A 16,377-nucleotide genomic window follows, 5' to 3' on the forward strand; every position below is an offset into this window, starting at 1 on the left:
TGTCCAGCTATTAAAAATAAAATACAATCTAATCAAATTTTTAATTTAAATTTTTTTATTGAAACATTAAAACTTAATAATTCTGTTTTAAATTATTTACAAGCTTTTATATAATGAAAGATTAAGTCTTAAATGATTAACTAAAACAACAACTAATTTTTAATAACTCTGAACTTTTGCTCGTGGACAAATTTTAATTTAGGCAATTTTAATGTTAGCATTTTATAAATACTTATTAGAACTAAACTAAAATACTACAATTAATTTCCGAGTAAACGTAGTAAAAGAGACAAAGATAAAGATTTTTCGTTTTGATAAACTCATTTTAAAACTTACCCGAATTGTTTTGATGAACATGGTACCTAATAAGCTTTGTACAACTGTTTCGTTTAAACCAAATAACTACAAAACTTGCAATGATGGTTATTAAGAAAATGACAATTAGCAGTATTATCCACCATGGTATATCTTTAGAAAAGTACACATATTTAATATTTTTATTGTTAAATTGATAAATAACCTACTTATAAATTTTAAAGGTGCATTTCAAAGTTTTTGATTTTATTATTTTTCATTTGAAACTTAAAAGATAATATAAAATAAGCTATAAGTATAAATTTTGTGTGAATTATAGAAAAACTGTTTGATAAAGTTTTTTAAATCTTACTAGGTAGTTATAGTATTAAGTTTTACAATATGTAATAAATAGCCTAAAATGAGTTTAATATATTACATTTCAAAAATCCTTAAACAAAAAAACATATAAAAAGAGAATTTATGTTGTAAAAATACGCACTACTTACTATTCATACTTTAAATCTGTTATCAATTATTTATATGTTCATAAGTAAATCTCAACGTCTTCCAGAAAAAAAAGAACATGTAGCTTTCAAAACTGATCTAAGCATATAACATTGTAATTTAAACAAGTTTTTATATATAAAATATCTTTCTAAAACTACTATTAAACACAGTAATTTTTTTTAATTTTCTAACTTTTTATCTAGATAATTGATTAATTAAAATAACTTATATAAATGAATAGCCAAAATTTTATTTGAAACTAAAAGTTTATAAGTGTATTCGAGGTATTTTATTCTTAAAGCAATATTAAAATAATTTCTAAACTAGAAAACATAGTCTTAATTTTGTAAAGAAACAGTATTTACAAATAAGTTAATGATTTTATAGCTAATAATTAAATTAACTTAATTTAATTTCGCGCAAATATTAACTTTAACTAACTTGTGCTAGAGTCGGAGTCAAAAACTCCATAACAAGTAGCATCAGCCTCGGGATGATAATCATCGAATTGCTTAAGAGAATTTATATTTTTACAAAGAATTGAAACTTCAACTGCTGCTGTGTTCCGGTTACCTGATTTGTGTTTTAGAACTGAAATAAATCGCAATGAAAACTATAACTATTTGCAAAAGTATTTATTTAGTAAGTTTTAAATACTAGTATAGTTAATGATGTATAATATCTTTGAAAGACTAACTCATAGAGTTGTTCAAAAGGAAGCTACAACTGTTTGATATTTCATAAGAATTCTAAATATTTTATTCTCAAAGAAATATTTTTTTAAACATACTACTCTTTTATGGTTTTAATTTTGATACTTTGAAATTAAATGTATCAGAACAATTAGTCCAAAACTTTAGAAGTCTTTAAAATATTATATTAAAAAAATCAATAAGGTTTTAACATTAAGAATTGGACTAGATTTAATAAAAGTAAAAATCGTTGACTATCTATTTAATAAGGTTTTGTTACAAGTTTAAAATTCTAAACAAACCATATGGCTTTCCACGGCAGTCTTTCACAGTGACCTTAAATGAAATGTTTACGTTAAAATTTAGTTTTCGAATAGCCAAGACTTCTCCATTCGGTAAAATATCAATTGAATCAGGACAACCGACTAAAGAAAAAGTAAGTAATCAAAAATTTTTGATAATTGATAATCAAACTGGAAAACTTTTGTAAATCTAAATTGTATAAAAATTATTATGCTAGTTGTACAAAAATTGCAATTTCGTGAAAATTTTACAAACGAAAAGGGTTAACTCCAAATAAATATTGAATTGGTGCATTAGTTTTTAACATTTCAATACTCTACAGCTTTTCGGTATTTGTTTATTTTTTAGCTACATGCACAATATGAAAAATAATTTAAAACACAAAATTCTATTACATTAATTAATTCAGTTACCGGGTGATTTATGATTGTTGAAACTGATCTTTTCGGTTCCAGGAACACGAAAGAATGTCAAATTTGAATTTAATCCTTCATCTAAATCTGTCGCTCGTACTTTCATTAATACATCACCTTAAAACATTAATATAAATGAAAAATGTCTAATTTTAACTTTTTTAACAAATCAGTGTTAGTATTATTTTATGATTTATTTATTTATTTTCATTGTTATTGCATTTTATATATTTTAAAATAAATAAATAAATTTTAAACTGATAATTTCGAGAAAAAGCTTAAATGAATTTTCAGACAGAAAATTACTTTTTTATTAAAAGAAATCTTTGAGTTATTGAATTACAAGTAACTTTTAAAAAGATCACAAAAAAAAAACAATCTATAACAACTTAATCCAAAAAAATCTTAACCTTCATTATATCAACTAATTACATATAGCTGTAAACATCTTTAGATTGTAAAAACTAACCCAAATCTGCACAAGAAGTTTTCACTGATTTAAGCGAAGATTGGTCGAACCGAGGAGTGTTGTCGTTTACGTCCAGAACTTTTATTCTGACAATTTTCTGAAACTATAATCTTATTAAATGAATTTATAACACAGTTTTTTAATTACTGTACTTACTGAAGAATTGCTTATTGGTGTACAAATAATTGACAAGTTGTAGCTTGACTCCAGTTCTCGGTCCAAATCTCGTGTTTGGACAATTCGGATAATTTCATAGTTTATACCTGTTTTGAATTTATTTTTTAATTAAAACTTTTATCATTAGTAGACATAAAGATTCAAAATATAAAATTTGATAAAAAAAAGAAAATATATAAAAAAATATAAAAAGTTTGTTAACACTACACCAACTTTTTATTCTAGGAATATCAATAGTTTACCAAGAATATAAAACTATCTAAGAAAATAAAAAGAACAAAAGAGTATAATTTAATGTTAATAAAAATAGAGAATTTACAGTATTAAGATGAATAAACAAGTTGAGTAAAATGTTTTAACAAAAAAATCTGAAAAAAATCTAGACCATGAATAGTTTAATTAGTCGGTCTTATGAATTAAACTTATATTTATATTAAACATAATAATAGCTAAAATTAGTATTTTTTAAGTATAAAACAATTGAAGTCATATAGCATTTAAAAGAAATTATATAACACATTTTTATACCAGTTAGATACTTTATAAAGAACTTATACTTAAAGCCAATCGAACAATCAAATGTTATAATTTACTACAAACAAGTTTAAATTTTTCAAAGTATTCCTAATTGAAATATTTCATATTTTACAGACTTACTGTTTGCTTTTGTTGAGAATTTTGTACTTAACACGTTAGCTTTGACCGTTGTATTGTCAGCTTTTTTCAAAAAACTAGTTTCTAAAAACTTTGGTTTTTTCGTTGTAAGAAACTTTTTCGTTTTGTAGACAAATTTATTAAAAGAGCTAGGCACTTTTGAGATTTTGGAGAAGAGAAACTTTTTTGGATGGCTACAATTAGAATTACGATTTTCTTTTGTCAAATAACTTACACATAATAATTTGCACTTTGTAAACACTTCTTCAGTATTTGTTTTCTGTGTGATAATAGAAAAATAACATTTTAAGCTGAATGAAACTCAAAAACAATCAAGTAGTATGAAAGTCAAAAATTTTTTGTTTTGGAATTATTCAATATACTTTATTTTATTTCGAATAATAAGGCATAACAAAAAAAAACATGAATGATTTTTATGTATGACATATTTTACGAAATACCGAGAATAAATTATTGATTTTTCGTCTATCTTATCTTTTGTTTTTACAGGTTTGACGTCAATTTATTCGCTTTCTACACTTTGGTTACAAGAAGAACTTAACTTTCAAAAGTGATAAAACATTAAATTTATCTGTATACATCAATTTTTTTTTTTATTTAAAAATCTTGAAACAAAGTTTTTTTTCATAGTCATGAATCTTTTATTTAATTTCTTTCGTTCTATGTTTTATTTAGAGAACAACAATTTATATTTTTTGAGTATTTGAATTTATAAATACTTCAAATCTATAATACTTTAAACTTTAACTTTTTTACTAACAAATGTTTCTCTAATTTTAGTTCTAAACACAAATAAATTAAAAAACAAGTAGTAAAATTTTTAATTTTAGTTTGATTGACATAGTTTATTAACTGTAAAATTAAACTATTTATAAATATTTTTTATTTGTGTAAAATTTACATAATTTTGATTAATGAATTATTTGATCGTTAAAAACAAAATACTATATTTTTGACTATATTTTTTAATCTTTGCCTACTTTACCTACAGTTTTTTAAAGGGAATATTTTTAGTTTTGTTTCAAAAATATTTAGTGCTATAAAAAATTAACAAAAACTTAATATTTTATCTAGATAACTCATTATTTGTTACATTGAAAAGTATTATCTTATATCATACTACAACAAAGTCTAAAACTGCTTTAATGTTGTAAAAACTAATTAATAATATGTAAGATAAAAAAATAACGAACTTTTATTTTAAAGCTGTAAACTTGTTTTGGGTATGCAAACGGACCTTCTTTCAGTCCAATGTCTACCACGCTTCCACAAGTATATCCTAAATTTACACAATTTATACTTATCTTAACTTTTTAATGTTCAACAAAAATCTTACCTGCAAACATAGTTTCAAGTACACATAGAACTTTCATTATAAGATTCATAATTTAGCTTTTACAAACACCTTTTTCAAAAAAGAAATCATGAAAAATACTTAAATTGAACATAAAGATCTGCAAACACCCTTAATTTTTAGTTATGTATTAATACAACAAGCGAGGTTGAGTATATGAGTTGAATAAATCTTTGCAGTCTGCGAGTGAAATCGACTTGTGCAGTTTTGCCTGTTTAAGTTTTATTGATTTTGCGCTTTAAGTTGCTTTGCTTATTTACTTTTAAAAGAATGAAACCTGTAAAATGCGCTAGTTTATAAGTTTAGATTTGATATAAACATAATAAAATATAGAAAAATAATTAACACTATATATGAATGCTTAATCTTTTTAATAAAAGTAATGGGATAACTTGCAAATAACAAATAAAAAAAATATTTATGACTACTCATACAAAAAAAAACATTTTTTTACAAATTATTAGGTAAAATTACACGACTTATATAAATAATAAAAACGTAAAATACTATAAAATATAATTCATCAACTTTTAAATAACTTTTGCTTTAATTTATTTTTTAGAACAAACTATTTGAATCAAAACTAAATTTCTAGTACAAAATTGTTTTTAATTAAACTAACCTCTACAAATATGTTATTTCAAATAATTTTGTACTAAAGCAATGCTGCACTCTATTAGATATAAAAAATCAATTTCTGTTTTGATTATCAAAATTCAAACGAATAATAGTTATTCGTTTGAAAATATAACCTTTATTAAATAAGCGTTTCTTAAAAATCAATACTGCAATGCAATATGCACTACTGATACAATTAGGAGAGAAAAATATAAGTCGAGCAAAAGTTAATTTGACCACAGCTCAAAAATAAATTTGCTGAATTGTTTTTATAAGATTAACAAGTTTAACACATTAAACAATTTAAGGCATATATACTTATATACGATTTAATATGTATTTTGACAAACATTTTTCTGACATGATCTAAAATATAAAAACTAAACTAACGTGTTTTTTGTTTTCAATACTAAACAAAAAATCAAAGTAAAATACATAAATATAATGAAGCACTTAGATAGAAAAATGCAAAAAAATACACTTTTCCATTTTATTAAGTATCTAAGTTTACTTACTCAAAACTTTACTGTTTTAAATCCTTCAACACATATTTATTGATATATAACTAGGGTGCACGACTATTCAAATTCGGACAATTCAAATTCCAACAGTTCAAATTCTCAAGAAAAATTTAAAAGGGTCACAACTAAAAAAGTAATGTATATACTTGTCAAATATAAAAAATACATATGTATATTTTATTAATATCTACGATTTTTTTTTCTTTTTGCAACACATTAAATGTTTTTTGAGATATGACTCAAATATAGTAAAAAACTTAGTTATTTTTAGTAATTTTTAAATTTCTTGAAAAATATTTAAGATTTAGCAATAAAAAAAAAATTGGCTTGTAGATACTAATAAGATCTACATATGTATTTTTTATTTTTTTCAAATTTATAACACTTATTGAGATTTATCTTTTAAATATTTTTTTAGAATTTTAATTGTCGGAATTTGAGCTGTCCAAATTTGAATTGTCATGTAACCGTTTAACTATCACAGTTAATTATCAAATGGCTGTTTGTCAAAAAACTGTCGTCGAAAGAAATATTAAAAGAAATAAGCTCTTTTTACTAAGCTTTATAAGTCACAACAAGTTTATAACTAAGATGCGAATGACAATATATGCTAAGTTGAAGAAATTGAAGCACAGTAGTCAGTTTAATAATTTCTACAACTAATTTTATAAACCGTGCACTCATTTGCTGCATGACTTAAAGTAAAAAACTGATTATTAAACAACTAAATGACTAAAAAATAATTTTCTAAAACTTAGCGCTTTTTCATTTAATATTAAACTTCTGTCTTTAATGTATTGGCGAAAAGAAAGAGATGAATTTATTTTATTCTATTATAATTATGTAGAGCATTGTAATAAAAAGAAATCTAATAAAAAACTACATTAGAATAAATAAAAAAGTTAAAATGTAACATAATTTTAAACTTTACAGCTTTTAATTTGCATTCAAGTTTGAGAGCTTTTCTCAAATACTCATGCCAATTAAAAGCAATTAAAAGATAATTTTGGTTTATTTCTATTCAATTTTCAAATAAATTTTACGGTAAGTAACTTGAATCAAGTTTTTAAATTACTCATAATATTTAAATGAAACAGAAACTACTTGAGCTTAAACGTTTTACTTCAATAGTTTTCAAAATGATGTGTATCTATTACTACTTTTTGGTCAAATAGTTTGGTTTTTATTTTTTAAGCTTCAGTTTTTATGATATCTTTTACCTTTTTCTAAATTGGTTAGAGGCGGAATTTAAGAACTATTATTTGTTTTATAATTAATTTAAATCATTAAACAGGTTTTTAATAGCTGTAAAAAGATTATTTTTACGCTTCATTCGAACCGTAATAATAAAAAAATCGTTTTTGAAACCAGTTATATTTAGAATAATCTTATACTGAAGTGTTTTGTATTTAAAATGGTTGCTGTTTTTTTCTATAAAAAAAGTCAAGATACGTTTAATCGTCTGTACTAAAGTAAAAATTTAAAACCATAATATGGGAAAAACTTTATTTATGTACTAATATTTAGAATAAGCAAATATTTACTTCCGAATCAATATGAAAATAGAATTTCCATGTTAGTACTCAACATAAAAAATTTAAACATGGCCAAAATATTGTTTGGAAGTTAGTTCTATTTTCTAAAAATTAATAATTTTTTTTTTTAATATACTTATATCAACGACTATTAAGTAAGTTTTTTTTTTGTGTTTTCAAAAACAAAGTAAATTTATTGATTGAAATTTCATATGGTAATTAAAAATTAAAATAAATTTTAATTGTATATTTATGTTCATAAAGCATAATGCTAGCTCTGGTTTTAGTAACTTATGTTACTTAGAAAAATAATTTAAAACTAAACAAATTTTTGTAAATTTATAAATTAAAGCTATCTAAAAATTCTTTTCTACAGACTTAAAACGAACCTATGTATTTTTATATTTTTACTTTTTGAGTAAATAACTGCACCATTTGTTTTATAGCTATAAAAAATATTTTTTGTCACTTAAGTAGATTTTGTGTTATACAATTATCTTTTGACAAGTATCATAGTTATAATCTTTAAACTTTTGTAAGCTATTTTTTGTTTATAGTGTATGTATATGCATCAAAAATCTATATTTTTTCTTATCAATTTTCAAACTTTTTTCTATTCTAACTTTTATATATACACTAATAAAATTTATATTGCTAAATGATATCGTGAGTAGTTTTGTATTCGGCTGTAACAAATATTTTCTTACTTGTAGTTTGAATTAATATTTTTTATCATATGTTTTAAAGCAGGGGTGAGAGAATTGAGGACTTAATTATGCTGTCCACCACACTATTTTGGAAAACATTTTGATTAATACCTATACTTTCTCTTTATTATAGTCTTTCTGTAATCAATAACAAGTATTAAAAAAATATGTTAAAATAAAACTAAAGTTTGAGATAAAACTGTTCGGTATTTGACTAGATGCTGCAAAGTTTTTTGATTTATAAAAAATTTTATCCAACAAATTAAACTAAGGCTAACTTGAACAGTAAAACAAAACTGTTATTTTAAAAGTTTTCAATTATCTTATAAATTTTTAATTTGTTTTTCTTTTGCAGTACAAATACTTAAACTGCAACGGTTTTTTAGAACAGTTTAATAGTTAATTTGAGCTTAATTTTTGTTGTTTTTTATCAGTTACATGCACTTGGGTAGTTTATACATAATTTCTTCAAAACATAGATAATAATGTTTTTTTCAATTAAAAACTTATATGTAGAACACATTATACTTTATCAACCTTAATTATGTGTGTAGTAGTTTTTATTCTATTTAAAAAAGAAGTAATCATTTATTTGGTTTAACAACTATTTTTTGTCTATAAAATAATTAAACAGTTATTTAAGCTTTCATTTTAATTAACACTACCATCAAATTTAAAATACACTAGTCTAAAAAAAGGTGATAGTAAATATAAACTTTACAAAAAATTTAATAAAATTAAAAGTTAATATGTTAAATAAAGGTAATAAAAACTAAAAATTTTATGGTTGTTTACTTATGAAAAGTTGAAAAGTTAAAACTAAAATTCTAAAAGTTTACGTGATCTCATTAACAAAAGTATTACTTTTTTTGCGGAACTAAACATATGACTAATAACATGTAGGATCTAAAATTTCGAAAAGTATTTATTCTAAAAATATACTCATATTTAAAAAATTAAATGATATTGCTTTTAAAAAGATAGATAATAGTACTATCCTTGAATAATAAACAGAGATATGTCTAAACTTTTTTCAGTGGGGTAGCATAATTTCTTTTTTAATAATAGCGTACTTTATGTAGTGTATGTAGTGGCTTTTAACAAAAATTTTTAGAAAATAACATAATTGTCTAAAAATTTTCCAGATACATAAAAACTTTAATAAATAAATAATTTGAAAACAATCGTGAAACATAATGCAATACTTTAATAACTAGTCAATTTTTTTTTCAATTTTAAGTAAAATAAGTGAAATACAAACCTGCTTTTATTATTGACAAGATGAAAATTGTGCCTTAATTGTTAAGCTAAAATGTATAACGACAAATTGTATATTAAATACTAAATACTAAGTACTAATCAAAATTAGTAATTGACTTGTCTTGATATTAAAAAACATATTTAATAACATGAAAATGTTTTTTTTTAATCAAATAGTTTTAGTTAAAATGTTTTAGCTAAAAGTTAAACTGTAAGTCAAAAGTAAATTATATTTTTGAAAGAAAATTAATAGTAGACGTTAATAATTACTTTACATTGATGAAAAAAAGTAATTGCTAAAACTACGGTTTTTCTATTGTTTTGAAAATAAAAACAATATGCAAATTGATCAACTTTTCTCTATTAAAAATGAAACCCTTGTAGGTATAAAATCATTTGAAAATAGTTTTATTTAACCTTTAGTTAACTAAATTTGAATAAAAATTTTTTGTTTAAATGTGCTCATGACATATTGATACAATTTTTACAAAACAAAAATATCTAAAACTACGCAAAAATTATTTAGACTAAACTTTACTTTAAATTAAAACGTTATAGTGTCAATACAACTTCACAGCAAAAATAATGAACATATGTGAGTTTTTAGTAAACTATTATAAAATAAAACCATATTCAATCGCTTTTCTATTACGTTTTTCCTGAATTTTAGGGGAGTTTAGTCAAAACACGTCCCTGTAAAGAAATCTGAAAACATTTTAAATAATCTCTCATACTTGTTCAAAAACACATGTAAAAAAAAGACTTCTACCAAAGTCTTGAATTTTAGTATTAAATTTTCAAAATTTGCAACTAAATATAGTAATCTGTTTTTAAATAGAGTTTTGCTATTTAAATATTTTATCCGACCGGTTTCGGTGGCAAAAAATTGCGACCCTTTCAAGCAAATTAAAATATTAGACTATGTAATCTGTTTTTATAAAACTTAACTTTCTAATCATTGAAAGTTTTAAGACTAGTTAAAATATTTTAAAGTATTTTTTAATTGTTTATAAATATTTTGAAAACTTGCTATGATTGGCTTTAAAACTAAAAAGTACATTGTTTGAATATTAAATTTATTATCAGGAGGATCTCACAGATTAAGATCATCAGATAATCTCATTTAATAACTAAGTGAAACAGTGATTTGTGCACAAGTTCGGCAATTATTAAAAATTTATCTCCATGGATCCAACTTAAGAACTAGTATTATATGTTTTTGTGTTTTGTAAATTATATACTTTTGGTTTATTTCAATAATAGTAGTCAAACATATAATACTAGTTTTTCTTTACTAAATAGTTTTTATACAAGTCTAGTTTGCTCAACTTCTTTAATGGATTACGGTGTACCACTTTCTAAAATTTTAAGAGCCACTCTGGTCTTGATGTTTGAAATAAGCTCAGGATAAAAAAAGAATTCTTGCAAAGCAATGTTTAATATGTAAATATTTGCACTTACTACAGTTTCCAACTACTTATTTTAGGTTTTTGAGATAGTTATACTTTACGTAGAAATCGTAAATGAAAATACTGTAAAATTAATTTATTTAGTTAATAGTTATTTTTTTGTAATATGTTTAAAATAAGGTGATGTCCTTTACAAAATATTAAGCTGTACCTGTGGTGCATGACTTGATAACCGAAAGGTTTTTTCATCAATAGATCATTAATTTTGAGCACTTTTTTCGTTGTTAAATTTTAGGGCATAAGGATTTTATAACTGTACATAAACTATTAAAAAAGGTTTTAATAAATGTTGAATTGTTTAAACCAGGTAGTTCTTAGTACTTTTTTGTTTAGAATTTTAGTTTTAAAAACAAAAAAGAATCTACTAAATAAAGGTTTAAGCTAAGATAAGAGTTACAAAATATTTTGACAGTAGTTAAATTTGAATAAAAAATTAAGTTTGACTCAAACATTATTTAGAAGCTGTTTACTAAAAGATGTTTACCACACCATTTAAACGTATATAACTAATAAGAGAAATATCTTTGAAATAAATTAAAATGGTTTAATATATTAAGATGATATGTAAATATGTATTCAGTAAGTGTCTTTTTTTAGAATATTTTTACATTAACTAAATCAATACAAGTATTTTGATAATCTATATACTATGAATAATAAATTAAGTGATAAATTAAATGATACTTTGAAAACTTAAAGTTAACGGTTTACAGTTATTGCAAGAATAACTCATAAGAATTTCGGTAAGAATTATAAAAACATTAAAGACACTGACTAACATAAATGTCATTTGGCTAGAAAATTACAGTTAAATTCAAAAAAAATTTTTTTTTTAATTATTGTTTTTTAATCTTACAGCTCTATAAATAATAATATATTCACTTTTTTTATCAACGCTAAATGCATGACGGTCAAAGTGTAAAATAACAAAAGCAGTTACAATTACAATAAATAAAAGTTTGGCAACAATCCAACCGCGGGTAGGATCCAGCATTCCAGCCTGCGTTTGGATTTTTATTTTAACTTTTTCCGTAAACAAATAGTTTTTCAAATTAATGCTTTGTTAAAAATAAAAAAATATGATTTATTTAAATAAGAAAGAAAATGGTGTTAGTTATTTGTTGTATTAATATAACTTGATGCAAAAAAATGCATCATTTTATTAAAATAAAGACCGCTGGCAAAGACTATGTAAAAAATGTAAACCGGTCTGTAATAAACAAAAGGCTCTTACGTCTGGTTCAGACCAAAAATGTTTTGTAACCCTGACAAAGAACATTAAAAATGTGTGTAAATACAGGAATAAAAAATACTTCAAAAACATGTATAACAAGATTAAACAAAAGTATTTTACAATAAATAAAATAGTAAAATTACTTAAAAAATTATAGAAAAAAAATTATTAAAATAATTTTATTGATCTGCTTAATGTAAAAATATTTCTAAAAAAAGAAAGTTTTAAACTTAGCTTTAACTTTACAGCTAACATTTTAAAACTTTTATAGCAACGATAAGGAATTTCAAACAGATATTTTAAGCTTATTTAATACAAACGAAAAAAGGAAAATATTCAAAAAATTTGGTCTAGGAAATTGGTGTACAAAAAAGATATTTAACTAGTTGAATATATTTTTTTGTATTTTTACAAAATACGTTAAAATTTCTAAAATTGTTGAGGTTATTTTTGTGCTTGTAAGAAAAAGTTCTTAACAACTTAATGTGATTTTTTTTTTAATTAAAATGTTTTGTTTTTACTAAAAAGTAGATTATTGCTCGTTTAAATTAACTAATTCAAATCTTTTTACGAAATCCGCTTTAAGCCGGATAAGGATCTTATGAAAAAAAGGTAGAATCTTGCGTGATCTGAGTGATTATTAGTTTTAACCTGATTTATTATAAAAAAAAATTAGGAGTTGTAGCTTTAATGTTGTACTATAACTTTTTAATAAAAAAAAGCAAAGACACATTTACTTTCTTTTTTCCATTACTTTTTAATAGATTAAAGTCATGTTGATATTATTAATAAATTTAAAAAAAAGACTTGAACATAAACAAACTAGTGAGTTTTGTTGAACCCGTCACGATCACGATTCACGACCTTAGTTTAAAAAATACAGTAGACTACCGCTTAAGTACGCACTTTTTTTGGTACGCACCTCGCCTTAAGTACGCACTTACCTAGAAGAAAAAAAAAATTCTAAATTTTCTTAGACTTAGATTTTTTCTAAAGACTTGTTCCATACAGTCACTTTTTGACGCTTTTCATCCATTTTTCTAAATTTCTCTAAATTTTTCTAAAATTTCTAATTTTTTTTTGTTCAAAAACTTTCAGAATATCTGCAAAAGAAAGGCTAATTTTAATGTGACATGATACAAAACTAGTTAACCACAAAAACTAGTTACAATTTTTATAAAGTCAAAATAAACATATAAAAAGAAGCAACAACAACAAAAAACTTAAGTTTAAAAAAAAATAATGAGCATCTTGTCATTGTGCACTTATACTACAAATGATTCTACCGATATAAACTATCCTACAAAAACAGTCCTGAAACGTTTTTCTTTCAAATAAAAAAAATTAAACACTTTTTAGCTAATGAAAAATTATAATAAATGTATTAACTAAACTAAACTTAGCTTGACTAGCATTATGTAGAAACTTTTTATAGAAAAATTAATAATTTTAAAATCTACTAAAATCAAATGCTATTTAAAATAAAAAAACTTGTTTATTTGGCTTAATTATTTGGTGGCTAGTTGTAAGAAAAAAAAAAACAAACAACTAAATTTAATATTATATATGTCGTCAAAAAGTACGCAACCCCGTGCTAAGTACACACTTTTTTGTCGGGTTCAATTTGCGTACTTAAGCGGTAGTCTACTGTACTAGATTATACTAGAATACTAGAATGTTTTCTACATCTTTGAACGTTGAATGTTGTTTAATTCGTGTCATTTTCGTAAAAGCATGCTAAAAAGAAATCTAAACTTAAAAATTAAAACAAGCATAAAGTTAATTTTATAGGCAAATTTATAAATTAAAAAAAAAAAACGTAAAACTTTAATGTCAATTGTTTTCCTTATCTTAAAAGCTAACTAAAATTTTATTTTTATTTTAGAGAACACACCTTTGTCTTTAATTTAAAAAAAAAATTGGTTTTGAGTATGAATTATTTCATGGGGTCCCTCCAAAAATAAAGGTTTTTTTTTCATTATTATGGTATTAAAACCTAAAATAAATATTTTTTTATTTTTATTTTTCCCTTAGTTTGCATGTTATTTAAACTGTTAGATGCAGGGTTGCCACTCAGTCAGGAAAAGTCAGGAAATCAGGAAAAGTCAGGAAAAATAAAAAAAAAATACATAAGTCAGGTAAAAATGGTTTTGAAAAAAAGTCTAGAAAAGTCAGGAAATTTGATAAAAAAAAAAAAAAAAAAAACAGTTTAAATTTACAAAATTCCTTGTTTTCCAAAGCCTTTAAATGTTAAAAATTAATTAAGGGCATAGGGGGGGTAAACACCCTTTTTTGGTTTTTGATCTTATTTTATAAAGTTTTTACTAAGCTACAAGATGCTTTTTACAGATTTAAAAAATTCAAAATAATTTTTGAGATATAGCCGGTCAAAGTTGGAGCCAACAATAGGTTCCTTATGGGATGCGCAAACTAAAACGGCAAAAATAGACTATTTTACTAAAAATCTATCTTCTCCTACGTTTTTTTAGATAACTACCTCAAACTTTCAGGAAATGTTCCTTGATATATTTAGAAAATTCTGTCGGAAGGAATTTTGAAAAAAATAAAAAATAAAAATTTTATAAAAAAAATAAACAAAAAAAACAGTTTTTTTTTTGTTTTTTTATTATAAAATTTTTATTTTTTATTTTTTTTGAATTCTGTTCCGACAGAATTTTCTAAATACTGCAAGGAACATTTCCTGAAAATTTGAGGTAGTTATCTCAAAAAACGTAGGAGGAGATAGATTTTTAGTGATTTCTAGTTATTTGCCGTTTTATTTTGCGCCTCCCATAAGGATCCTATTGTTGCCTCCGACTTTGACCGGCTATATCTCAAAAAATATTTTGAATTTTCTAAATCCGTAAAAAGCATCTTCTAGCTTAGTAAAGACTATATAAAATAAAATCAAAAACCAAAAAAGGGTGTTTACCCCCCCCCCTATGCCCTTAAAAGTCCTTTAAAGTCAAAAAAAAATTCCAAAATTTTCCTAGAAATTTACAAACATATTTAATTTTATTTCCAATGCCTTCACCTGGTATAAATTAGTAAAATATCCTTTATAAAACTGCAAAAATTTTCTATTACCATATTGAACAAGTACCCTACTTGAACAAGCAGATTTTGTAAGCTTTTTAGTATTGATGATCTGTAGCAAGGACACTTCCATAGTGAAACTGTGATATACACACAAAAGTTTATCTAGCATAATTTTAGAATCCAAGTGTTTTTTGTTTAAATAGTTGAGTTCTTTATAACTAAGCTGTTAGTTTAGTATTTTATGTAACAAGTTAATGTGTATACTTTACCTCTTTATAATTTTTTCAAAGTTGTTTAAATTTTTAAATTAAGTTATAAGAGAGGTATATGCCAAGTTTACTTATTCTTTGTATTTTTTGTAGAGTAACTTAAGTTTAAGTAAATAAGAGTATATTTATTTGATACAAATTTTATACTAAATGATAAGAGGAAATATTTTATACAACAGATATATAGTTTACTTTTTTATGTCTTTTTTTTTACAATTATTTAAGTATATTCTTTTTTAATTGATTTATAATTTAAGGAATTTATATTAAATAGTTAGGTAGTATTTTATTAAACTAAGTGAAAAATTTATATAAGTTAAACTGATTAAAAAAAGTCAAGAAAATTTTGGTAAAAAGTCAGGAAAAGTCAGGAAATTTTTCTCAGCTTGATCAGTGGCAACCATGTAGATGTTTATTTTAGAAATAATGTTAATATCTTTTACAATTTTGCCCCAGAGCAAAATGATGTATATTACACTATCATTTGCCTTGGCCATTTCCTAGATAAAAAATTGATAAAAGGAAAAAAATAATTAATAAGTATATGAATTACAACAATTTAAATTAAATTATTTTAGTTTAACTAAATTTGTTGTAATTCACATTCTTATTATTTTTTTTTTCCTTTTATCAATTTTTTATCTAGGAAATGACCAAGGCAAATAATAGTGTAATATACATCATTTTGCTTTGGGGCCATATTGTAAAAGACATTAACATTATCTCTAAAATAAGCATCTAGCAGTTTAAATAACATGCAAACTAAGGAAAAAATAAAAAAAAAAGAAATAAAAAATATTTATTTTTGGTTTTAACACCATGATAATGAAAAAAAAAC

The 16,377-nt window shown here is 23.1% G+C and overlaps 1 protein-coding gene across 1 annotated transcript; it reads right to left on the reverse strand.

Moving 5' to 3' along the window:
- Positions 1 to 802: 802 nt before the first annotated feature.
- On the reverse strand, positions 803 to 5,003 carry LOC145836914 (protocadherin beta-16-like). Its single transcript, XM_082944690.1, has 9 exons — positions 4,870 to 5,003; positions 4,727 to 4,812; positions 3,516 to 3,792; positions 2,838 to 2,944; positions 2,682 to 2,784; positions 2,213 to 2,329; positions 1,799 to 1,921; positions 1,246 to 1,377; positions 803 to 819 (listed from the first exon to the last, which is right to left on the reverse strand). Exons 1-9 carry the CDS (start codon positions 4,916 to 4,918, stop codon positions 803 to 805), a joined length of 1,011 nt encoding a protein of 336 aa, XP_082800816.1. The 5' UTR covers positions 4,919 to 5,003.
- Between the last annotated feature and the right edge of the window lie 11,374 nt (positions 5,004 to 16,377).

The sequence above is a fragment of the Thalia democratica genome, chromosome 1 (assembly GCF_965202585.1).
Source record: "Thalia democratica chromosome 1, ktThaDemo2.hap1.1, whole genome shotgun sequence".
Classification (NCBI taxonomy): domain Eukaryota; kingdom Metazoa; phylum Chordata; class Thaliacea; order Salpida; family Salpidae; genus Thalia; species Thalia democratica.